The sequence below is a fragment of the Alosa alosa genome, chromosome 16, assembly GCF_017589495.1.
Source record: "Alosa alosa isolate M-15738 ecotype Scorff River chromosome 16, AALO_Geno_1.1, whole genome shotgun sequence".
Taxonomy (NCBI): Eukaryota; Metazoa; Chordata; class Actinopteri; order Clupeiformes; family Clupeidae; genus Alosa; species Alosa alosa.
The window spans coordinates 6,044,997-6,069,996 of NC_063204.1; the positions used below are offsets into that span (position 1 = coordinate 6,044,997).

General features: G+C 48.4%; 2 protein-coding genes across 5 annotated transcripts in view; both read right to left on the reverse strand.

Moving 5' to 3' along the window:
• The window catches only part of LOC125309264 (retinal-specific phospholipid-transporting ATPase ABCA4-like), a 52,521-nt gene extending 48,202 nt beyond the window's left edge, over positions 1-4,319 (reverse strand). Inside the window, 4 exon segments of the mRNA XM_048266055.1 lie at positions 311-452; positions 661-754; positions 2,260-2,419; positions 4,209-4,319. Coding sequence (XP_048122012.1) covers positions 311-452; positions 661-754; positions 2,260-2,325 — 302 coding nt within the window. The 5' untranslated portion in view covers positions 2,326-2,419; positions 4,209-4,319.
• A 552-nt stretch (positions 4,320-4,871) lies between these two features.
• arhgap29a (Rho GTPase activating protein 29a) overlaps positions 4,872-25,000 on the reverse strand; it is a 46,843-nt gene continuing 26,714 nt past the window's right edge. Inside the window, exons 1-21 of one of the 4 annotated variants that reach the window (XM_048266337.1) lie at positions 23,832-24,114; positions 22,319-22,415; positions 21,745-21,817; positions 21,209-21,269; positions 20,413-20,559; positions 19,596-19,660; positions 19,295-19,405; positions 19,037-19,117; positions 17,386-17,568; positions 16,226-16,363; positions 15,681-15,871; positions 13,455-13,624; positions 11,447-11,575; positions 10,059-10,160; positions 9,409-9,572; positions 8,931-9,119; positions 8,657-8,794; positions 8,003-8,235; positions 7,415-7,730; positions 7,186-7,297; positions 4,872-7,054 (exon numbers count right to left, since the gene is read on the reverse strand). In XM_048266337.1, coding sequence (XP_048122294.1) covers positions 5,964-7,054; positions 7,186-7,297; positions 7,415-7,730; positions 8,003-8,235; positions 8,657-8,794; positions 8,931-9,119; positions 9,409-9,572; positions 10,059-10,160; positions 11,447-11,575; positions 13,455-13,624; positions 15,681-15,871; positions 16,226-16,363; positions 17,386-17,568; positions 19,037-19,117; positions 19,295-19,405; positions 19,596-19,660; positions 20,413-20,559; positions 21,209-21,269; positions 21,745-21,817; positions 22,319-22,415; positions 23,832-23,850 — 3,810 coding nt within the window. In that variant the 5' untranslated portion in view covers positions 23,851-24,114 and the 3' untranslated portion in view covers positions 4,872-5,963. Of the gene's footprint in view, positions 7,055-7,185; positions 7,298-7,414; positions 7,731-8,002; positions 8,236-8,656; positions 8,795-8,930; positions 9,120-9,408; positions 9,573-10,058; positions 10,161-11,446; positions 11,576-13,454; positions 13,625-15,680; positions 15,872-16,225; positions 16,364-17,385; positions 17,569-19,036; positions 19,118-19,294; positions 19,406-19,595; positions 19,661-20,412; positions 20,560-21,208; positions 21,270-21,744; positions 21,818-22,318; positions 22,416-23,377; positions 23,784-23,831; positions 24,115-25,000 lie in introns of those variants that run through there. The other 3 variants (XM_048266338.1, XM_048266336.1, XM_048266335.1) reach the window with 3 other exon arrangements.

Here is a 25,000-nt window from a genome sequence, read left to right on the forward strand (position 1 = left end):
CCAGACACACACACACAAACACATAACCAAGCCACACACAGCCAAAAATACACACGCATACACACACGAATATGAGATAAACACAAACATTGTGAGTAAAAATATTTCAATGTAATTTCCTGTGTTTCTGAAAAAAAAAAAAATGCTTTGCATTCCTTTGGGGGCCTGTAACACAACCCGTCAATCTGCTGCACTGCTGCACGCTACATAAGCAGCACTCAAAGCTTATGCTGTATTTACGGATGTACTGTAAATTAAAATGCATCTCGCTGTACTTGACTGAGCAGGCTGTTGAGCGTCTAAAACTCACAACGAGTTGTTGTAGTTGGACACCAGTCCAGGCGACTCCCCACGTGTGGGGTACTGAAAACAGGGATTGTTGGCGTTGCAGAAGATGCCTTGGATCCATGGTAGGATCCCTGTGGAGGGCATGGCTTTGTTGGGGAAGTGACCTACACCACAAGAGAGGGCAGACAGAGTTTAGATCAACAGCACATTTATGTAATGGCATTCAAGCATTCCCTTTCGCCTCTACAGAAACTGCATTAAGCACTGGTACGAGTTCATCAGGGCTGGTTCGAGTCCAGGTTTATTCTGGAGCGCGATCCAAAAACAATACATTCTCACCGCAAACAATATGGGAGCAGACTTTGAACTTACATTCGTGTTGTCGGTAGAGCGGATTGGCCCTCCGCAGCCATACCAAGCCTATGAACAACATCACAGGCCACATGATCTCGGCAAAGAAGCGGATCTACAGAAACAACATTCTAGATTAGAAGCAAAAACAACTTAACATTTATTAGCCAAGTGGAAACATCTCACCCAGCGAAAGTCAATTGTGTGGGAGACTCCAGGCCACTGAAGGCAATAACAGAAAGAGCTACTTGACTTGTTGATTGACAGTCACATTCACAAACTAATAACCCTAATTACAAAAAATGGAGGGGTCAAAGTGAGACTGTTTTCCATTTGAGGGGTTAAAGTTCAACCTAAGGTTAAGGGAATGAGACCTTGACCTTGACTATGTCAACAATCGAGCAGGGGACATTGCGTTTTGTGTATAGTGGGCTGAAACAGAGACTCAATGTTTATTGGGGACATAAATAATCCTGTTTCCTCATAAGACGCCAAGTTTTGGTGGAAGAGAATTGGAGTTCAATGAGGCCACAATGAAAAGCTCTGCTTTACAACAACTGCTCAGCTCCTTGTCCAAATAACTCATTAGAACTTGATTACTCTTTCCACAATTCCATCGTCACATTGTTTGAAATAACGCCTTTGCTTTGATTGGACCTGGGCCTTTAACGCTCCTTCATTCTCAGCCTCTGCAGCTTAGCAGACTGTGTGCCACTTCCAGGACCCACCTTATGCCTAAATCACATGGCCTCTACCCCCACAGTCGCGGGAGGAGCAGTCACGTTGACGAGTCCAGAGAAACACTGTTGCTAAACAGAGACAAGGGGGCTCCTGTACTTGCTCTTTTTTTTTAAATAGAAGAGGCCACCAATATCACAGTCACACACCGCGTATTTACAGAGGCAAGGAACGGGGGCCAAGAATCAATGCAAACAAGGCCGTGTAACAATAGAAGGGTCGTTTGAAGCCCTTGGCAGGCATCGTTGTCTGGGAGAGGGGAGGGTTAGGGGCTGGAGGATGGGGGCTGGTTTGTGGGGTGTGTGGAGGGGGGGGGGGAGCTGGCAGTGAGACATGGGCCAGCGGTCCGATCTTATCTCTGCTCTTGGGATACTCGTTCTGTGTTCCTGGCGTTCCTTCAAACGCGGCCCGCGCTGGGATGCTCAGGGGCCGGTGGGAGGACGGGAGGGTGGGAGGGGATGGGAGGCCTATCCAAAATGCATGGCTGAGCACTCACAATGATCCGAGTTAAGAGAGGCCCTCGCTCAGTGGGCTTCCACCCTATCTGTCCCTGCCTGGTGGTATATCGGTTGACAGGACAAAAGCGTGAGGCACCTTGCACGGACTTGTCCAACAAGAAGGAGCTCAGATCACCTCTTGATGTGAGGCTTGCTCTCAATATGAGCTTTGTGGGTTTTCTTTTATTTTTTCTACCTTTGAGGTGCACCACAATGTCATCTTCAGGAAGAGCAGCAAATCATGCCAAATGTGTGTGTGTGTGTGTGTGTGTGTGTGTGTGTGTGAGTGTGAGTGCGTGCTCACATGCACTTGTGATTTATGACCTATGTAGCAAGTGGGCAATAGTGGAACAAAGAGTATTTTTTGTTGTTGCTCTTTTTTTACCTTTTGTCTCTTCCGGAGGGTCCAGTTTTTCCACAGAAGCAGCCGGACCTGGCTGCCGGTACCCATGGTTACACTTCAGTGCCCCCCCACCCCTTACCCCTCCCAAGAGGGGTCACTACAAGGTCACCAACCCAAGAGGGGTCACTACAAGGTCACCAACCTGGACAAAAACATAAGGACACAAAAACAGACAAGACGAACATCAAAAGACACGGCGCTACTCCGTGGATTTCTCAAAGCCGCGTTCAATTCTAGGGGTAGATCATGCCTCTCAACGTGCAGTGCGTGGGTAGATCATGCCTCTCAATGTGCAGTGGGAGGGTAGATCATGCCTCTCAATGTGCAGTGGGTGGGTAGATCATGCCTCTCAATGTGCAGTGGGAGGGTAGATCATGCCTCTCAGTGTGCAGTGGGTGGGTAGATCATGCCTCTCAACGTGCAGTGGGTGGGTAGATCATGCCTCTCAGTGTGCAGTGGGTGGGTAGATCATGCCTCTCAGTGTGCAGTGCGTGGGTAGATCAGTGTGCAGTGGGTGGGTAGATCAGTGTGCAGTGCGTGGGTAGATCAGTGTGCAGTGGGTGGGTAGATCAGTGTGCAGTGGGTGGGTAGATCATGCCTCTCGGTGTGCAGTCGTGGGTAGATCAGTGTGCAGTGGGTGGGTAGATCAGTGTGCAGTGGGTGGGTAGATCAGTGTGCAGTGGGTGGGTAGATCAGTGTGCAGTGGGTGGGTAGATCATGCCTCTCAGTGTGCAGTGCGTGGGTAGATCAGTGTGCAGTGGGTGGGTAGATCAGTGTGCAGTGGGTGGGTAGATCATGCCTCTCAGTGTGCAGGGGGTGGGCCTCTCTTTTCTCTGCTGCCTCCACACACAACAGTTTGATGCTGAGCGAAACGGACAGAATGTATCCACAACTGTAGAGACAGACCAGCCCAGGGGGGGGAGGCACTTTCTAGGTCATGCCAATCAATACACACAATAGCCCCACAAGCACATATCATTGGCTCTCCTCTCCTAATATTGCATTTGAAATAAATCATGTTAGACGTTAAACAGTGTTATGCTGACAAACACACTGGATCATATTAAGATCTTTCCAGTGACCACTATGTGGAAATGCCCTGACTTGACATACTAGTCTAGCAGTAGTGACATGACTGTTATGTCATGAGTGCATTTCCTACAGTAACATGCTGTATAACACGCTAGACGGCACAGTGAGCTTCTGAACCATGTGTGACATAAGTAAAAGTATGGATGCAAACCAAATACCTGTAGGGAACAGACAGAAGCCTAAATCACCACTGGTTACATCATTCTCTGACATCTTTAAACATGATGTCAAACAGTCCATGCGTTGTTTGTTTTTAAGACGTGGCCATGATGGTTGGTTTTAGCACATTTCCCTGAAGCAGCGTGTGTGGTGCACATACCTCAGGCACCTGAGAGCTCAACACTGACCTGTGAGTAGATTATTCATTTAAGCAGACCAGCTAACAACGCTAAGTGACCCGAGGGCAAGACACTAGCCGCATACACCACAAATCGACGTGGAAAACACGGGGGCAACTATTACATTGTCTTTCCAGAGGAGCCTGTTAGTGATATACTGTGCAATGAACAATAGACTACTGTATACCTTAATAGCAACCTAGTAATAGTAGCCTAGCCTATCGCTCTTAGATAAAATATGTAGGTGAAGGTGAATTGCAGGTTGGCTACTTCTGGTGGAATGAATTAAGGACTATCCTCACAGAATATAGGCTACAATCGTGCTTCAGCGCACCATAGTAAGAATAACAAACTGTTCAGTCTTTGTGACAGCGTTATGTAACATCTATCTATCGGCACTGAGTTTGTTATCTCAAAGACACAAGAACAAATAGCAGGCATTTATCCTTACAGTTACAATACCTGTTGGTAAAAAAATTAGAAGTTACGTAGTCTACTTACCACAGGGGGGACATACTAGCGCAAAGAAACATCTCATAAAATGTTTAACAATAGGCATTTGGCCCGGCGTTCCATGTTGGAGTGTGCGCTGCCGCTTTTGTGCGATCCTACTGGGAGTTGTAATCAGATTATTTTAATCCCCCGCTGAATGCTGAGACCTAACTCACACCTTTCATCCATTTTGCCACGGACCTGCCCAGCCAGCAGCGAGCGAATCAACAAATAGCCTAATGTAAATTAAATGTTGAGGTGTAAATGTTGTATTTTGCTTTCAAGCAGAAGGATTGTAAACAGAGCCTTTGATCTTCAGGCCAAATTCAAGAGCACTAATTTCATCATCCTAAGTGAGATTTGCCACTGTGGGCCATGACCTTTGTGAAAACTGCAAAGTAGTACATGTGCGCTGAACCTGCACCTATTTGTCAAACGGAACTAGGGAAAAATCTAATTTGTATGACACATTTTAGGTTATCACATGTCCACCTTATATTATGCCTTCAAATAAACCTAGTTTGGCTGAAACATATTATAAATGACCACTGACATGAGTTTGTAAATATTGTGAGCCATGAACTGTAGTTTTAATAAGTTACAAAAGTGTGTTCTGACATGTGCCTTAATAATGCTGTAGAAGAGTTAAACCATTTAAGATAAGCAGAGGAATCCTTTTGATAATATTTTATAAAACATTGAGGGATATACAGTTTACATAGAAAATGCACTTACTTGAGCTTAATCAGTGGGGTCTGCAGATATCAAAAGTTGTTTTGTTTTGACATATAAACATCCTTATTGACCTTACTCCAGAAGTGAGCAAAATATATCAATATACTTTGTACAAAACACCATATCATACATCAGTTAACTTTTTAATGTGTTTTGAAAAGACATTAAAGCCAATATTTAAAAAAAATAATAATAATGGAAGTTACGTCCCTCCCAAAGAATGATTCTAATTGTCCATAATATTCACCACACATTTCAGGCAGCTATCCAGTAATGTAACTTAGACATAAGGTTCAATACAAAATATTGTATTAGATTTTTTGATTATACAGCATATCAAATTAAAACATTTGTCCTTTGAATACTTGAACACAAGTAATACTGTACACATACAATAAAATACTGCATTACAAAAATGGTAGAAATGTACAAAAACAATTGGGGATGATTGGATTAAGCCTCGTAAGTGCATTAAAACAGTGGTGATAAAGTGACAATACACACAATAGTAACAGTTGAATTATTTTTGGCATAGTAACAGCACATTTTATACAACAGTCTAATATTCTCCAAGTGAGGTCAATTGCACAGTTTAGAAAGAAAAGGTTTCCACTCTGCCATAACTGTTTAGCAGTCCCATTTTGAATGTTTTGTTTTGTTAAAAAATACATTGTTCATTTTGAACATGTTGTTCATATTTTCTCTGTTGCTGAGCTCCATCTTGATAACACATTTCAAACTGTTTAACCTAAAAGAAGGAACTACGCGAAACACAACTGAAACTAAGTGCATACTTTTGAGTTTTTCAGTTCATCCACCTGGCTTTCCTCATCTAAGCCTGTAGACTCCAGGTAACAGGGTATATATTAACTATATATAACACTTCAGTGGTGTTCTCCTCAGTTTACAATGTCTGTTCAGTTTTTTTTGTGATTCTTCATGTACAATATGACACATTTTTTAGATAACCAGGAACCTCTCAGCCACCGAACGTTGGCCAAGGAAACTGACTTGGGATCAGAATCGAGGTCATACAAAATGGGCCTCTCGGTGCTCAAACTCCTGCAGCCGGCGCGAGCGGAGTCTCTGGTAGACGGGCTTGGCCTCGCTTTGGTTGAGCTCCTCCGGACTGGAGCTAGGAGACTGGGATGGGGAGTGTGGCTCCAGGCTTTGGGTCTCCGCCTCTGGGCACGGCCCGTCCACAGACACCTCGATCTCCAACACCTCCTCCTCCTCCTCCTCGTCATCGTCGTCCTCTGCGCTGTTCGCCGACGCCATCGGCCCTCTGGGCTTGATGGAGATTTCCGTGAGGGACTTGGCCCTGCCCACGGCGGGCGGCTTGTAGAAGGTTCCGGGGGGCGGCTGGAGAGTGCGCGGGGCACGGAAGGTGGTCGGCACTGGGCTGTACTCGCTCACGTTCCCCTCCCGCCTCAGCGCCCCGCGGCCCTGTCGACTCAAGCTGCCCGTTCCAGTCATGCGCTCGGAGAAACGCATCAGCGAGGGCACCGACGACGACAGCGGGATCGTCGTGGCCGCGGTGGTGGTAGCGGGGACTGCGACCCCCGTGCCCCCGTCTCCCCCGGCGCTGGCGTCTTGGCCGGGCAGCTTGGCCACGATCATGGCCGTGCGCGCCGTGATGTCGTAGCGCTTGTACTCGCGGTCCCACTTGCGGCGCAGCGTCTGCGTGTCGATGTAGGTGCTCCGGTAGTGCGCCGTGCCGGACCGAGACTTGAGCCCTGACCGCTGCTGTGGCTGCTGCTGCTGCTGCTGAGGCTGCGGCTCTTCCTCCGAGGCCTCCTCGATGGCCGCGTCCCTCGACTGGGCGCGAGCCGAGGCGGCGGCGGCGGCATCGGCGGCGTTGCGGGCGTTCAGCAGCCGCTCGGGAGGCAGGCTGATGGGCCGGGACGACAGCTTGGACCGCGGAGGCCGCATCTGGACCCGGTTAGAGCCGGAGGCAGAGCCAGGGGTGGGGCTGGTGGGCGAAGCCGCGGGCGAGGAGGACGAGATGGGGATGCAGAGGGAGGAGACCTGGGGGATTCGGGGGAAGCGCGGCGAGCTCTGGATGTCCGGGGTGCTGGCAGATAAGAGACCGTTGATGGTCGAGTCCACGGTATCCATGGCTGTCAAAAAAAAACAAGAGACAAAACCATCAAGCAATCATCCCAAACACTACAGTGCTTTCAAAACATGCACCCATGCAACATGTGTTATCTATTTTATGGGCTCTCTGTGTACTACCACCAATACTGACCAGGTGCATATTCTCTCCCTTCAGTCCTGGCCTTGGCCTCTTTCACCTCATCCATCAGATGCGTGGAGGGGATCACTGAGGAGTGCCTCTTATACATCTTAGCATTTTGCTGCTGCAAAGACACAGAAACTGTATCATCCCGATGGGCCTTGACCAGAAACTGTACTTCACCATCCAAAAATTCGGACCAGGGTTCGGCGCACGTCGTGGCAAATGGGCCGAGACTCACCTCCTTGATGTCCCCCAGAGACGTGGAGTGGCGGCTGAGCTGCCGCTCCTTCTCCTGGGCCGTGAGGCGTGACTTGGCGGGCAGCGGCGAGCTCTCGCCAGCCGCGGGCGAGACGGGCAGTGGGCTGAGGGGCGCGTCGAAGATCATCTGGTAGTGGCGGATGAGGAGCTCCACGATGAGCGCCTGGTAGGGGTAGTCCACCAGCGAGGAGAGCGAGACCTCCGCGTCAGCCTGCCGCGGCTTGATGAGCGTGGGCCCGAAGATAATGCCCAGGTTGCTGGCCGTCATCTTGTTCTCGTCGGCCTTCTCGGTGACCCTGGAGTGGACAGGTGGTTGTTAAAACAACAAAATTAGGAGCCACACATGCACTTCAATCACCTCAATGAGTAATTGTAACAAAAAATAGTAAACAGTATGAGCAAAATGGTTTGTATGAATCTCTGTGCCCAGTATTTGTGAGACTGCCCTATTGTTATACCATTACATGTGTCTGTATCCCAACTATGACTATGGGTCAAGCTTGGGTCAAGCAAAACAAATCACTTAGAGCAACTAGAAGGGAATAAAAACATTTATGTCCAAACATACCTGTGCAGGTGCTCGACCAAGAACTGCAGTGTTTTGTAGTGGGCCGGTGGCAGCTGCCGGAGCAGGTCGCGGATCTTGAAGAGGACGCGGTTCAGCTCCACGCTCACCTGCCGCGTCTCGGAGGCCAGCGACCCGCGCGACGCCTCCACTTCCTCCACGATGACGCTCTGGCTCTCCTTGGCCAGGCCGATGAAGTCGTTGTAGTAGCGGAACAGAATGAGAGGCTCCGGGAGCTGCACGGGACCACAGAAGATCACATATTAGCTTAGCAAACACTTAGCTTAATTATGGATGGCTTAAACCACAGTCATTTTGCAGTGTTTCCCACAGACTTGAATTCTATTTGTGGTGGTAGCTGGTAGTTTTGAACAAATCTGTTTAGCGTGGTTATGATGCCAATAATGTTTTCTTTAAACATGCATGCATGTCCGTAGAGAGACAAAGAGAGACTGTGCAAAGGTGCACATAGCTCTACAATGAAAGGATTTCATCCAATTTAAATAGTACGATATGGAAAATCATTGTGTGGTTGTCAATGTTGATATTGTGGTGGGCCGCCACAAATAAGCCAATGTATAGGAAACACTGTTTTGTCCTCCATAAATAGATATCATAGTTATTTACAACAGAGAATGAGCCACCAAAGATGCCTACCTGTCGCAGGTAGAGCTTCAGGACATTGCTGATATCGTGGGGGTAGAGGTCTGACAGCTCCACCAGGTCCTTGCCATTCTCAAACGCCTGGCACAGCTTCTCTACCCGAGATTTGGCTCCGTTCACGCGGTAGATGCCCTTTGGAGAAAAACAAAACAAAAGAGCCTTTCACGTTCACTTGCCTCTCAAGATACAACCAATTTAGCAGCGCGACAGAGGCAGAGAAATGCCCAGAGATGCATTTTGTTTGGGTGACGGAAGATGTTGTTCATACCTTGATGTTTAGTGCCCTGTTCTCAATCTCCGATGTGCACTTCTTCATGATGAAAGGAATACCATAGGGGCTGTTTTTGGCCGCCTGCGCAAAGTCGACGCCAAACAGGTGCAGCTTGCCGTGCAGCTTCCTGTGGCCGCACTGAATGGCCAGTGTTTCCAAGCACTTCTTGTGGCAGGCCAGGGAACACTGAAGGAGGGGAGGAGAAACAAAAAAAAAATTGTGGCACCAAAGTCAAGCAAGGACCTGAGTGTTGTGTAACGGGCTTAAAACAACGGCCACTTTTCTAAACATTCAAGAATGCTTGGAACTAATTTGATTTATGCAAAGTAGAGAGAGCTATCTAAAAGGAGAGAAAAGGACCTTTAAAGAAGTCATTGAGTATGAGGGATGTGTCTGAATGGGAGTGTGTGTGTCTGAATGGGAGTGTGTGTGTGTGTGTGTGTGTGTGTGTGTGTGTGTGTGCGTGTGTACTCACCTCCTCACACTCGGCTCCATGGAACACCACCAGGCTGTCGCACTCCCTGCACTTCGACGGAGCCCGGAGTTTCCTCAGCTTGTGTGTCTGGGCCGCCTTGGACATTTGCGCATTCCGGAAAGGTCCAGGGGAGCTGGCAGTCTCCGTGACCATTTCACTCAAGCCTGACAGCGGAGAGAAGAGACGAGCACAGCAGCCTTAGCACCTCTCCCAGCAGACAACCAGGCAACGCTCCTCTCAACATTCCCATTTGCAGCCAGCGTCACTTCCAATAAAGGTGAATGAAACCCTTTTAGAAAACAACCTCTTCACAAACCACCTCCTCAAAGTGCGTGACAAAATTTCTTAACAGCATTGTTCAGTCAAAGAAAAAGTCTACACTATCCTTTCAGTGTGTGTGTGAGACTGTGTGTGTATCTGTGTGTGAGTGTGTGTGTGTGCGTGTATGCGTAATGAATACCTACAACAGTCACTATAAAGGACATTCTTAAAATTCTACACTCAGTGCAGTCTCGTCTGCATATTTTCACACAAAGGACGTGACAACAAAAGGAAACAGCCAACTGATAGACACGCGTGCAGAAAACAAAATGATTGACCTTGCATGCCGCGTGTCATTTTCACCACACTGCAACCAAGCGGACACTCACCACCGTTGTCTGAGGGGGATGGGGGCTCCCTCTCGTCCAGGTCGTCCGCTGAGGACATAGTGCCCGTGGAAGGGGTCCGCGGCAGCCTCCTCTTGAAATCCCCTGGGACCAAACAGAAAAATCCCATGGTCATCCCAGTAGTAGCAGCAGCAAGACACCTTCTTTGGCTACCGATATCCGTAAAGTGTATGTGTGTGTGTGTGTGGCAAACACCTTGAGGCTGTTGGGGTTTTTAAGAGGCGTGGGCTGATCTGAGGGGCGTGTTGAGGGGCGTGTTGTCAGATCAGGGGAGGAGAGGGGGTTGCATGTAAGGGAGCAGGGGGGGGGGGCTTGGGGGCGCTGTGCATGGGGATCATAGCCCAAGCAAAAGACCACCCGGCAGGGGCATCAAGGGTGATTCACACCTCTATTCACTGATCAATCCCTCCACCCTGCCTCCCAGACTGGCCGATAATGACCTGATTGAGCCGCCCATCCCAGACATATCTGCCCCTGCATTCCTGGCATTTCACAGGATGCCGGGACAAAGCCGTCGTGAGATGGGAATATTAAAGGAGAGATCCTTCACAAACAGCCCAGATTTGTTGTTTAATGAAATCAGCACAAAAGGAGTTAATCAACATGAGGTGTCTATTAGACATTGGATTGGATATGCACCGAGAAATAATGTGCCACTTAGTTCTAAAAGGCTTAACACTTCTACTCTATGCAAACAGTCTGTTAGCATCTTCAGCATTTATGAGCATTGTTAATACTGAAGGAAATGAGCTGGTATTCAGTGTTGGGGTTTTTAAGTGATTGTTTGTCAAAAGATCAAGAGTGGTGGTTAAACCACAGGAGTATCTTCTACAGCAGATGTTAGCCTGAGTTGCATTAGTGCTCAGCACATTTTTGCAGGGCCCAGAGTGATCTTCCCCCGGGGGCGAGGAGAGGATGCCGCAGTACGTGAGGCTCAGCATGCACGCTTGAGCCCATGACTTGTCTGTGTGTCATAACTGTCAGCAGGCCCAGACGACGTCAGTCAGCTCGGTGTTGATAGAGAGGCTTTGACGTGTGGAATGGTGGAGGAGGAGGAGGAGGAGGAGGAGGAGGGACCCAATGGTAGCTGTGCACACCAACAGCCTCGGGGTGCTTACCAGATGAAAGATAGTGTTTGGGAGAGAGAGAGAGAGAGAGAGAGAGAGAGAGAGAGGGAGAGAGAGAGAGAGAGAGCAGGCCCTACCTGGGCTGGCTATAGAGAGAGAGAGAGAGAGAGAGAGAGAGAGAGAGAGAGAGAGAGAGAGAGAAAGAAAGAAAGAAAGAAAGAAAGAAAGAGAGAGAGAGAGAGAGAGAGAGAGAGAGAGAGAGAGAGAGGAGAGAGAGAGAGAGAGAGAGAGTGCGGGGCCTACCTGGACTGGCTGTAGGAGAGTCCATGGATCTGGACTCGCTGCTGCCGCCTGCACTCTCCGAGTCGCTGCACATGCCCCCACCCTGGTTTCCTGCTCCCCACGCTCGAAACGGGCCCTGTATCCTCAGAGCTGCAGCCACAGAACACACACATGGACCAACGTCAGTGTTACACAATAGGAAGTGAAGACCTTCACACACAAATCTGTCAACATTGGTTTTTTTCCTACATCTTTTTCCCCTCACCAATAGGTCATATGACCTTTAACGATTATCATCTTAGTGTGCACATCATCTAATCAATGGATCTATCTTGGCCTCGGCCGCGTGCTAGGCCTCTAATCAATCTTTAATTATGTATGTGGCATATCTGTCAGACTCCTATAAATAGGCCAGACCAAGAGCAAAGCTCTCAGCTCACCCTAAACAAGGGTTTGAAAGTGAGAGGGCAGAGAGAGAGAGAGAGAGGGAGACGGATGGAGAGAGAGAGGGAGGGAGGTTCTGTAAATAAAGGAGTCATTGGAGGACAAGACAGTGTTAATCTCCAGCCACAAGGATGACCTCGGCAGCCGAGCCCTGGTGGCACACAGCAGGGAGCCGAGACAAGCCAGCTCCTTACAGACTCTCTCTCTCTCTCTCTCTCTCACACACATAGAATTCTTCACCTCGTCTCCAGCCTTATAGGCTACCTGAGTCACCCCTCAGGGCATTAGCAGACGTCCCATTGAGCAGAGCATAGATCACATCTCAGAAGCCTCACCTCACCCCCAACACACACACACACACACACACACACACACACACACACACCATTAGCAACAGCCACACCCTCAACCAGAAGCCGAGACGAGCCCTTCTCTCCAGAGGCCAGTCCCCCTCATTCTAACCCCAGCATAGATCCCATCTCATCATGTTCATCAACATTATTAATAAGGGAGAGCCTTGTGGAGACCCTGTGCTTCCTATTCATGCTCTACAGCACAGCAAAGGAGCGCTTTCAACTTTTTGATACGGGCACATTCTCAAGCTCCTTTGAAAGTTCTTACGAGCTTCAAGATTTGAAGACACCTTTTTACATTTTACTTAGCCAATGGTGTACATGAAAATAAATAACACCTATTCAGGAACCTTCAAACAGCCTTTGGCTTCTAAAATCATTTTGCTCATTCAACACAGATTTACACGTATAATCTCCTACCTCCAGCACAACCACCTGAGCAGCAGCCATTGTGAGCTTAACAATCTGTCAATGGCTCCCTTTCATTTCAATGGTAACACATTCATCTGGCTGTAGGAGGCGGTTAGTATTAGGGAAGGTGTGTGGGGGCAGATATGATCTAAACTCATTAGCGGGAAACAATCTAGATCTAGCCAGAAAGGGAGAGGGTGTGATCGTGTGTCTGTGAGGTGAGGTGTGTGTGTGTGTGTGTTTGGGGGGGGGGGTTAGCTCTGGGTGTGTATTCCACAGGCTACACTTCACTTAAGGGAGCATTTAGCAAAAGTGAGCCACACTGTATTGTAATGCAATTTGAATTGACATTGCTAACCACTAGGCTAGAGTTCTGAGAGGGAGTGACAATGGCAAATAAAAACAGGGAACAGAATGTGTCAAAAAGTTGGCGGAATGTCTTCATGCCTGAACACTAGGGCACTAGGGCACAAAGGGAACATTCCACATTAGTCATGCGCATATCTGATGTGTTTTATTTGCTGTTCTTCTCAAACTGAGTTCTAATTATATTCACACTATGAATTATGTTTTGCTTTGCCTTATATTTCTGTCCCATACTAGATCTATGTATGTTACCCTTCCACTTTTTACAAATATTTTATTGCTAAAATATGTCGAGGAAACTTTCGGGTAAAGAGTATCATGTGCCAACAGCTTTGTTTAAGAATACAAATCCAGACTAGATATGTAAGAGAGGTATATAAAGTCAACCGACAAATGAAAGCTGTTAATGTTGCTAAATGTAGTGTGTTTGTTTTTCTCCAGCGGAGAGGACTTGCCTTGGATGTCGGTGCTGCTGTTCGAGCGCCTCTCGGCAATCTTGGCCGGCCGTGAGTGGAGTGGGCTCTCCACCTCGTCTGTGCCCAGGAAGTCCCCTGAGGTCACGGACACCTGCGACAGGTTCCCATGAGACGAGTGGCTGCTGCTCATCGACTGCTTGAAGGGGAACCTGGAGGAACAGGGAGAGGAAAAAGAACCCGTCGTCAAGTGAGAACAAGAAGAAGAAGAAGAAGAAGAAGAACAAGAACAAGAACAAGAAGTGGACAAGAAGCGTCAGAAGCGTTCAGGGAGCCCTGTTAAGCATGTTGTAGCAACCCTCTTGATTCGCTAATGGAAAAAATGGTTGTAATCAGATAGTTCCAGATATACACATGAAGTCATCCACCTGTTTTGGCATCCTGTATGTAAGCGCATGTGTTTGTTTGTTTGTGTGTGTGAACAGTGTGTGTGAGTGTGAGAATGTGAATACGTGTGTCTTTTTTGCTGAGTGTTTGTCGACAGCATGTTTTTCAGCGGTCACAGACGCGTGGTGGTGATGACCACGCTGATGTGAGAAGTTCTGCCTCTCCCACACACACTCTGCTGTCTGGCCAGGGGCCCCTTTTGATCAGCGGGCAGGATCTGGCAGGAGGAAGTGAAGGAAACAAGGCTCCCCTCCACCCTCCACAACAAAAGCCTGTCACCTCCACACCAGCGTCTGTCGCTGCCACCCCAAACTGGACACGGACCCCATTTTACAAGCCCGCCCCCGAGACAAAAAAAGCCCCTTTTGAAACTCGGTCTCACTAGTGACAGCTTAAAAAGTTGTGTGCGAGAGAATGCGGATCTAAGAATGTTACAGGTTGGTTTGAACATGAATGACAGAGACATAATGGGCAAACCAAAGGTGTAAAGTGCATGTATGCAATGTTACCTTTAACGTAAACTGGAAACCATGTTTCTAGCTAGCTTTCTAGCTCAATCAGAGCGGTCAGAGGTGTCAATGAATAGTGTTTGAGTGTGTGTTGTGGCCAGGGGAGTGGTGCAGGGGCATGCATGTGTGTGTGTGTGTGTGTGTATGTGGGGTCGGTTGGTGGTGAGGCAGGGGGAAGCGGAGGGCTCAGTGATTTGTGTTGTTGTTGCTGCGGTCCAGCGGGCAGTGAGGGTGTGGTGACCCTGCGTAGTGAAAACAGAGCTGACCAAACCCCCTCTACTCCGTACTGCCTCCGCTTCTGTGCCACTCTGCCTCTCAGGACCTCTATGGCTATCTGGCTTTACCATTCTCTCTCTCTCTCTCTCTCTTTCTTTCTTTCTTTCTTTCTGGCCCCCGCTCTATCCTTCGCTCCTCCGACCACAGCCATTTCCTCAGGAAGGCCTGTGGGCGCCTAGTCAATTGTGTTAGAATTTGTCCGACGCAATCCCTCTCTCCCTCTTTCCTCCTCCAACAAAAATCCCTCTCTCTCGTTCGCCCCATCCCCTCTCTCAACATTTCTCATGCCCATTAAATCTCTCTCTCTCTCTCTGCCACGTTCCAACACAATTACTGTTGGAATTCTCTCCACCTCTCTCTCTCTGACTCAGCCATTCTCTCATTCTCTCACACAATCCTCCTCTACTTTTTTTAGTGCGCATCACTCAGCACGCCACTCAAGTGTTCAGTAAATGCAGGTTGGCCACAGAAAGCTCTTTCTTCAAACATTGCTCTCTCAATTCCCCTTTTAGAACCACAACTCTAGCGCAGACAAGACATTCACTACCACACAGAAGATAAAAATCAAAAGGAAAAAAGTAAGTTCTGCACACTGTTAGATGCTCCCATAAACTTTATTCAGCAACGTTTCGACCCTATAGATTTCCGTCAGGCACTGTAAAAATAAGGTTTACGGGAGCATCTAACAGTGTGCAGATGTGGAGCATCTAACAGTGTGCAGCCCTGCATTCTGCTTGTTGACTACCACAACGATAACTCCTGCATGCCAGTGTGTTGTGACTATATCTTAACCTTGACATTGATTTACTGAGCAGCAGATGCCTTCATCCAAATCAACTCACAGTGGCTATAGTCCAGACACATTTCTTTTCCCTATAAGTTATTAAATGTCCATGGTGTTGTTGGCAACTTGCTCTATCAGTGATGGATGTGTACAACGCAGTACAAGAATGTAAACACAATACGCATGTATATTTAGAAGCTGAAAGAGTGTGTGTGGAATCACATTAGTAAGAATGTGTGCACGTCCACTCACCCAGAGTTCTGCGTGGCAGGCAGGTCGTAGGTGAAAGACTCTCCTCGGCTCCGGTCCGTGGGGAGGCTCCTGACGAACTCCGAATAACGCTGGCCCGGCTCATAGAGCTTGGCGCTCTCACACAGGGACTGGTAGTTGACCGGCAGCGACACCACCTGGGCCTGCTGCATCTGGAACCAGTTGACCGTCACCTGGAGGAGCGGAGAGGGGGAGGGGGGGCACACACACGTCATATACCGGCATCACTTGGATCGGTCAGACAGAGTGAGCTGGATTCTTTCATTTATTTCCATGTCATGTCATATAAACACTTGTACAGATGTCTGTGTACTTTATCTAAATGGTTCTAAATTAAACCCAATACAGCAGCTACAAATAGTTACATTATATCAAAAACTGGTATGATATAAAACTCACTATTTGAGTAGTATTAATAGATGACATGATGGACATATATAGACATAAGTCTGATGGTTGTGTGTATATGATTGCGTTTGTACAGGTGTGTGTGTGTGTGTGTGTGTCTGTTTGTTTAGTGAACTCACCGCCTTCAGTGTCAGGTCGCACTGAAACACCAGCTCGCGGACCTGGGTCAGGATTTGTCTCTTGGCTTTGGCCAGGTCCACCTTCTTCACAGCCACATCGTTCACGCAGGCCCTGCAGTGCTCCTTGGCTTCCTCCGCCTGCCAACAACGAGCGGTCAGTCAGACAGCCGGTCAGACAGCAAACCAACAGACCATCCTCAGACAACACACACGCCCGCCTCGATCTGGCAAACTCAGTGCCAACGCAAACCTCCTCTTTCCTTTTCTCGCTCCTCAGACTTCCTCATTTCCAAACCAAAATGGGAAACACACCCACTCTGAGCTATAAATGGCGTTTTGAAATGATTTAAGACCGACACCAAAGTCAGAGTGGCGTTTTCAGGCCTTGCGTTCAAGGGATTTACACTCAAAGCTATGACAGGTTCTTGTCATCACTGGTCAATCTAAGGTCATGGAGTGGCTGTGTTTTTCTGTGGCGTCTCCAGTCAGACTGATACCATAATGGCTAGATGGACGAGACTGCCCAACGGGGGCTGGCTATTTCTGGCTCTGCAGCGCCACAGTGTCGTGTGAGAGCTGACATGAGAGTCCTAAGTGATGCTTTGGAGTGGCCAATAATCCAGCCAGCAGAGGTAAAGTGAAACCTATCATTTGTTTTGTTTGTTTGTTTTTTTGTACGTTTTCTGTTTCCTTGGCACCAAGGCGAGGAAGGATTTTGTCTTCTGATTTGATGTTCACACTCCTAAAAATCCCATCACAAAAGGGGTTTTCATGCAATGTCCCCAAAACAGTTCCTCATACTTTTTGAGCCAGTTTCCCAATGCACGGATTAAGCCTAATCCTCGACTAAAAGAGAACTTCAATAGAAATCTCTGATAAAAAAGCTTTGTCTTGGACCAGACTTAACCCCTGTACAAGAAACTGGCCCCATATGTTTACATGCATGTTTTTGTGTGTTTGTACCCACATCCCTGTGTAAGCAACCATCCGAGTATACATTTATATGTGTGTGTGTGTGTGTGTGAGTGTGAGTGTGAGTGTGAGTGTGAGTGTGAGTGTGAGTGTGTGTGGAACACATATGTGAGTGTGAGTGTGTGTGTGTGTGTGTTAGGAACACATATGTGAGTGTGTATTTTGGGACAGCGTTAGCAGCTGCGGACCTTCTGCAGCGCCTCTTCCTCCAGACGCCTCCTCTTGTCCAGCTGTTTGCTGGCGGCTCCGCCGGACCCTGCTCCCGAGGCCTCCTCCTCCGCCCGGCTGGTGGAGTGGCGCGCCTTCTCGTACTCCTCCTGCCGCTGGGCCTGCAGCAGCCGCGCCTTCCTCAGGGCACTGTCCGCCTCGTGCTGGACACACACACACACGCACGCACATACATACACACACACACGCACCCACACACATGCACACACACAAACACACACACACGCACATACAAACACACAGAGAAAAAAGAAAGGTATTAACACCGACTGGTCAACATGGAAACACAAGCATACCATCCTGAACACTAAGCAGAGCAATACACAGTTTGCTTTGCACACACACACACACACACACGCATGTGTTACAAAACTGCTGTTGACTCCACACAGCTAAGTTCACTTCCTAATTTTCAGTGCCAGCATGCATGAAAGTACTCTCCACACTGCACACACATGTATACATGCGCACACACACACACACACACACACACACACACACACGCACAAACTTTAATCATCCATCACAAACACAACAGACCTCTTCCATATTCCACTGTGCTACGTAACATTAAAGTAAACACATGCTTGCCCAGCGCTACAGGAGAGGACATGGTCACTTAAGTGAACACAATGTACAGTGCCCCCTATGCCCCCCCTCTCCACACGCTGCCATACCCACATCCCTGACGCTGGTGCTGTCGTGCCACTTCCTCAGAGCCCAGTTCTGCTTCTAGGTGTTGAGCTGCTAAACATCCTGCCCCTCTTCCAAGGAGCGGCATTCTCACAACAACCCCAGATCACGCTCAGTCTGCCGCCCTGATGCCAAGGAGCGATATGAGACCGCTCGTCACACATACTAGCAGTTAGCTCACCACATCACTCAAAGCACTTGTGGCCCCATTTACGTAAGTGCTTGTTGTGATTGTCTAATGCTCGAGGCTTGACAACACTGAACTGCAAGAGGACCTTGCAAGTGCTAACGCTGACACTGACTTCCCTCTTCATGAGCTACACTCTTTGTGTTGTGACTTACAAACAACTATCCTCAAGTCTATGAGGCTATGTTACGCTTGTGAAAATAGGCTATGACCTATTTGTTTGCCTCTGGTCTTTCACTGCAATTATGTTAGAGGTTTCAGCGGGAAGTCTGCTGTGATTAAAACTACAAAAGATCTGATGATGAAATGGAAGCTTTGTTAATTTAACGCTTTAGCAAATCATAGCTGATTAGATTGCCAACTATGACATTTTAATGAAGGTAACTAGATAGTGGAGGAAATGGCTCCGAAAGGGCCACGGGAAAACTATGGACCTATAAAAAAGTCTGTTGTAGATTCACACGATGTGGACCAACATTTTTTCGACATGCAGTTGCAGTTTACACACACGAGGTGATGCAATAACATATTAAATGTGTGATTCTGATAGTTCTCACAGAGTTGAAGGTGTCATGATAAAAAAAAAAAAATCCACAAATCTTTCATAAAATGACTTGTAATAAACATCGAAGTCATTTCAGATCATTTCAGCAAGGTAGAGTCATTTTCAGGAACTTAACTCCTGACACACACCGATGACTTTTCAACTCTCTGCTCCCTCTGACACCCACCATTTTCTTCTGCTCCCTCTGCCACTGCTCCTTGACCTCCTTCCTCAGTCTGTCCAGCTCACTCTTCCTGGACTGGAGCGGCTATGGGGGAGTAGAGAGCACAGGCACACAGTCAACATAAATCAGAAGACCGGTCATATGGACACACAGGCCTGTTCAGAATGACACAGTCAACATCAATCAGAAAACCCGTCATATGGACACACAGGCCTGTTTAGAATGACAGAGGTCCAGAAGATGGAGGGGGTGGGGTGTTACCTGGATAAACTTATTAGCCTGCAGGGCTGCGGTAGTGTGCAGGATGACATGGCTGTACTCAATGTCGTTCTTAAATGCCGCCGTGTAGATCTCTTTGAATGGCATGAACTCCTTCAGGACCCGATGATGAGGAAAAAGGACAAAATAAGACAGCTTCCTGGTTAGATGCACCTAATTTATCATTTCACAGCCCTATGGCAATGTGTTGTTCCTAATGTTTCTTCAGTATGCTGGTTAAATTGTGTATTTGATGTATTTAAAACAGTAGCTGAGACAAATCGTAAAAAAGAGGAAAAATAACCTGTTGGCTGGCGAGCGTCTTTGCAGATTCGGCCATTTTGGCAAAGCTCTTGGCGCACTCGATATCTAAATAAAGAAAGCAAAGTAAATCACAGAGAAGGTCAGCAAAAAAAATAAATACTGGGAAAGAAAAAAGAAAGAAATGGCGTTCCCAGCATCTGGTGTGTGAAGTCCGCGCGTAAAGCAAACACACAGCCTCAGTTCTGTCAGTGTGTACATAAACCAGCCCCAAAAACGGCAGATTCATGTCCGCTAACGACTGTTCCGCCCTGGGCAGAGAGGTGAGGTTAGGAGACAAAGCCTGCATCCCACACGGGCCCCAGCACTGACCTGGGTACAGCGAGCATCAGTACTGTCGCCACTATCAGCCATTATCAATGATATGGACCAGACATGAGCGCTGAGCTGATGTTGCAAAGCTTTATCAATGTATAACATGCTGTACCACTGCGCCTCTCTCTCCATAACTCTTCTGACACCAATGGGGAGTGGAGGGCTGGTTTTTCTTAGAGATGGTTCAGGGTAAGGTCACTGAGGTTCCTACCGCCTACACTGCCATAGGGTCATGGATCGTCATAGTCAGCCAAAGGTCACTCAAACGGGCTGACTCGGAGACAGCTTTATCCTACTGTCCTTAGTTCCCCGCAATGAGGAATTAATAAGTACTGATTAATGATTGATGGGAGTACTTTTAACACTTTACCAACACACTTGATAAAAAGTTATACAGTTCATCATAAAGACTTGATTACTCATTTAGGCTTTGAAGAGCCAAGGACACAGTTTTCCGGGCCCTGATCTGAGGCCAGTGTACGTACCCAGGCTGATGCGCTTCTCCACCCAGCTGAGCAGGTCCTTGGTGTACTTGGACCAGGCCTTTGCGTAGAGCAGCGCAGACTCCACGCCAGTGAGGCTCCCGTGAAGTACTGTATCCACCTCCTCCACCCGCGCCGGCGGAGATGGACCTGCCACACACACACACACGCACGCACACACACACACACATGCACACACGCACACACACACGTCAGTCAGAATTATGTTATAGTTCCTGTGCTTCATATGTACAGATGTAGCTGGCAAGGTCACCAGAAGTGTGAGCCATAAAAAAAACTCCATTGACCTTTGTGTAGCTAGCTGTGCGCATGCATCTGTGTGTGTGTGTGTGTGTGTGTGTGGGTGTGTTACATAGCCAGAGGGGGTCACCTTAATTCAGACTGACGCTAAGCAGCTCTGACAGGGGATTGGTTATGACGGCCTTATGACAGGAAACTATACCAGGCATACCAGGGTAATGCTCCCTACTTATACACACACAGTGGCTAAAGCCCTTTATCCATGGACACACACACACACACACACACACACACACACTTGTACCAGTAAACTGCTGAGTTGGTGGGGCTTGTGTACATTCTTGAAGTGGAATGGGTCTGAGCACTGCTTCCTAGCATGTCAGAGTTGGAGTCTAACCACAAAACACAAGGCTTGAAATGACCTACGAAGGCATGTTCTCCCCCCACAGGCCCCTAACCTAAAGCAGACCACACACCCACAAGCGTTGACCCAGAACCCAGCGGTCTGTGCGAGCCGCGGCGGCGGGCTGACCCTTACCTGGGGGATCATCCTTCTCTGGTCCGGACCCTCCGGACTCCACGCACAGGTTTTCAAAGGACTGCAAGGGAGAGACAATGGGGGGCCGGGTCAGTGGCGCAAGGTGGGGAGGATCATGGTGTCCAGACAGACAGGAAAGAGGCCCTCGAGCCGTGCGGTAAACAAGCATCTGCCCCCCCTGCCCAGCCCTGCCCGTGCCCTACTAACGCAAGGGTCATCTTTTTTACGGCGAGGGCCGGCACATCGCTCTCAGCATGATCACTGACTTCCATAAGGATATTTCTGGAGCTCTAACCCTCTCCAAAACAGGAAGAGAGCCCTTTGCGGACTAAGAAAACAGGGGTGGCGGTGGCGATTTTTCATACCCCTGCTGACCCCACCACCACGCAGGTTCTTAAAAAAAGGTGGAAGGGGACATCCTCTGCAGTTGTCCGACACTGATTCATGATCTCTGATCTTTTCTATCTCTTCATGTTGTTGTTTTTCTCCACCCAAAAAAAAGCAAAGGGAAAGTTGAGGAGGCGCAGATGTCTTACCCGGCTTCTTCGAGTCTGGGGAAGCCCCAACGCTGATCCATTCTCTACATCTCCCATAAGGAAGTCAGACACTCTGAAGAGGAAAAGAGGAAGGGGGAGAGAGGGGGAGAGAGAGAGAGAGAGAGAGAGAGAGAGAGAGAGAGAGAGAGAGAGAGAGAGAGAGGGGGAAAAAGAGGAAGAGGATGACTCTGCTGACAAAGGGAACTCTACAAGCCACTGATCTCATTCCTGACTCACAGGCAAACTGGCCCTCACCCTGTTCCATTTAAACACACACACACACACACACACACACACACACACCACATTCAGAAAACAGTCTCTTTGCCATGAGCCATCAGTGGACTGAATCCAAGAGAGACACAGCTGTTATTAAATGAAAACAGACGTGAGCGCTGGCATACGCCCCTCAGATGCACACACAAATTCGTCCATCATCGCTTACTTATGGCAAGAGAACGCTGACTTTCATACGTGATCCATCTCTCAACTGTCAATGGTATGCAGACGGTTGCGTGTGTGTGTGTGTGTGCGTGTGTGTGTGTGTGTGTGTCCGCGCACACATTTCACTTACACATTGCCAAACGTGAATGCCAAAGTGTCTATTGAAGTGTAGATCTCGCCAAAGAGCTTCTGCTTGTTCTCTTCATTCACTTCCTTGAAGTTCACACCTGTCAAAAAAGTGCATAAACAGTGCCAAAAATCAAGAAGATGTGCGAAACCAACCCCCTACCCACATCACACAAGAGCAGTCGGGTGGATCCAGCTCACTCCCGACATGCCAGCTACCATATGGTTAGCTCACTCAGACGGGGCCAAGCATTTAAACAAAATCACAGTCTCGTGAGAAGCGCATGAATACGTCGACACAGAGAAGAAAAGCGAAGGACAAAAGATCAACACAACAAATCAAGTGTATTTTTTTTCCGTCTTTTTCTTTGCTGTGTTTTTTCTCTGTGTTTTTCTGGAGTTTGGCTTGGCGAGGCGTGCGAGAGCAGAGGTTATGCACAGTCGCCCTTGTCAAGGTTGAAATCTTGGATGGCGAGAGGGAGGTGTAAAACCAAAGCCTCTGACAGTAATCTGCTAAAACAACCATTTCCTGTCATGAGCCTAAGAGCTCGGGCAGTTTGAAAACATAAAAAGGGAGCGTTAAAAAATAAGAGGCAAAAAAAGATCAGTAGTGTAAATAAGCTATAATCAGCCAACCAACCCCCCCACCACCACCACCTCCCCCCACCACCACCACCACCATGATAAACTTCCTGTCAAACTGGGAGGAGGGAGGGGTGGATGCAGCGGGAGGGGTGGATGCAGCGGGAGGGGTGGATGCAGCGGGAGGGGTGGATGCAGCGGGGAGCACGACAGACATCGCCGAGAAAACCACTGACGCCATTCCCCCGCTCCCTCCACACCACCGTTAGTCTAGGAGCACATTCTCCTTCATGAACACACACACACACACACACACACACACACACACACACACACACACACACACACACTCACTCACATGCAAACAAACATGAACAAGTACACACATACCCACACTCCAAAACGATGGGGATTTCAAGACATCACAACGCCATTCAGAGACTGTGATATTGTAGAATTGCTATTTTGAAATCACACTTACCGCTAGAGGTTTCATTTCCAACACACTAGTCTAACCATTCTTCTCATCGTTCTTCGAATCAATCAATCACTCCCTTGGACTACAAACTCTCATCCATGTCACCACTTGACAGCTACAGAACAGGAACACGAACACTGCTGAGGCTATGCTCAAAGGATCTGAAAGCAAGACTAGAAGATTCTACTAGAGGAAGCCCTTGCCGTGTTTGCATGTATGCGTTTCTTCACACAACAGGAAACCAGTAGCAAAGAGCTGAGGCTCGCGCTCCTCAGGCTGTCGTAAAAGCTCGGAGCGTCTGCCGAGAGTTTCCTGTCACCAGCGACGCCGTAACAGAAACCACAAGCGCACCAGAGGGGAACACCTCAGAAAGGCCACCGATGGGGTACAGCTTCCCACTCCCTCTGAATCTTATTCGCCTTGGTGGCCTGTAAACCAAAAATAAACAAATACTCACCTACAACCAGACTGCCCATCCAGAAGAACACACACACCGCAAATCAACCACGACGAGTCCAGGCCTGAGAGACACTCCTCCCCACTGAAGCAGTGTTGCAGCTCCGTCGATCAATTCAGTGCCCCGAAAGATATGACGAACCACCGAAATGGCCAAATGATTCAGTAATTCCTTGTCTTGAGGTTCCTCGTGTTGGTTGTATCGTGGATGTATGGCCGCTTCGAGAGCCCAATTTCGAGGGATCCTCCGAGTCACTCCTCTGTGGCCGCCTAACCTCCGCCTGCGAAAGCTAGCCGTGAATGTGGCCGTCACGTCTCCCTCGGCCCCCCCACCCCCTTTCCCTCTCTTCCCCAACAGGACATCCTGAAGCTCACGGGAACACAATGGCAGCCCCTCTCCAGCCACTCACAATCCAAACGTGGAAATTACATCACCAAGCAAAAATGGCATTGTTTTCTCTCCCCCTTCTCTCTCTTTCTAGTTTTTTAATCCTTTCTCTCTTTCTCTCCCTCTCTCTTTTGACATCTCTTTCGTTTTGACATCTCTCTACATTTCATCCTTTCTTTCTCACATGCCCTACTTCTTCGGCTTTCGATACTTCTTGTCCCCTTCAATCTCCTTGAAGTCTCTCTTTCTCTTTCTATATCTCTCTCTCTCTTTCTCTCGCTCTCTCCCACCCCCACTCTGACAAAACACAGCAATCCCAGTAAGCTAATCAATGTCACCTCTGCGTCCCTCGGAAGCCGGCTGACAGGGGGAGATACTGATGAGAAGTGGACGCTTTTGCTCGAGCTGGCCAACACACACACAGCGTCTCGGAGTTTCCCACACATGTTACACGACCCCCTGTCCCGGGGGATGACCTACAGAGACCGCAGCGCAGCGCAGCGCAGCGCACCTTCACGTCTTCATGTCAAGTCATATCGAGTGCAGGCCCACATCGGTTTGGAGCGTGAGGAGTTGAGAGTGCTCAGAGCTACGACGGCGAGTTGAAGTGGCTTATGGGAGAGGCCTGTGGTTGTGGCGAAGGGCAACATGGCTCAGAGGCGATGAGAGGTGTTGGGTAAGAGTTGAGGGCACGATGGGAATGGTGATGGTGTGATATAAACACACACACACACACACACACAAGTAGGTATACATGAAAGTATTGAAAGACTATATTAACC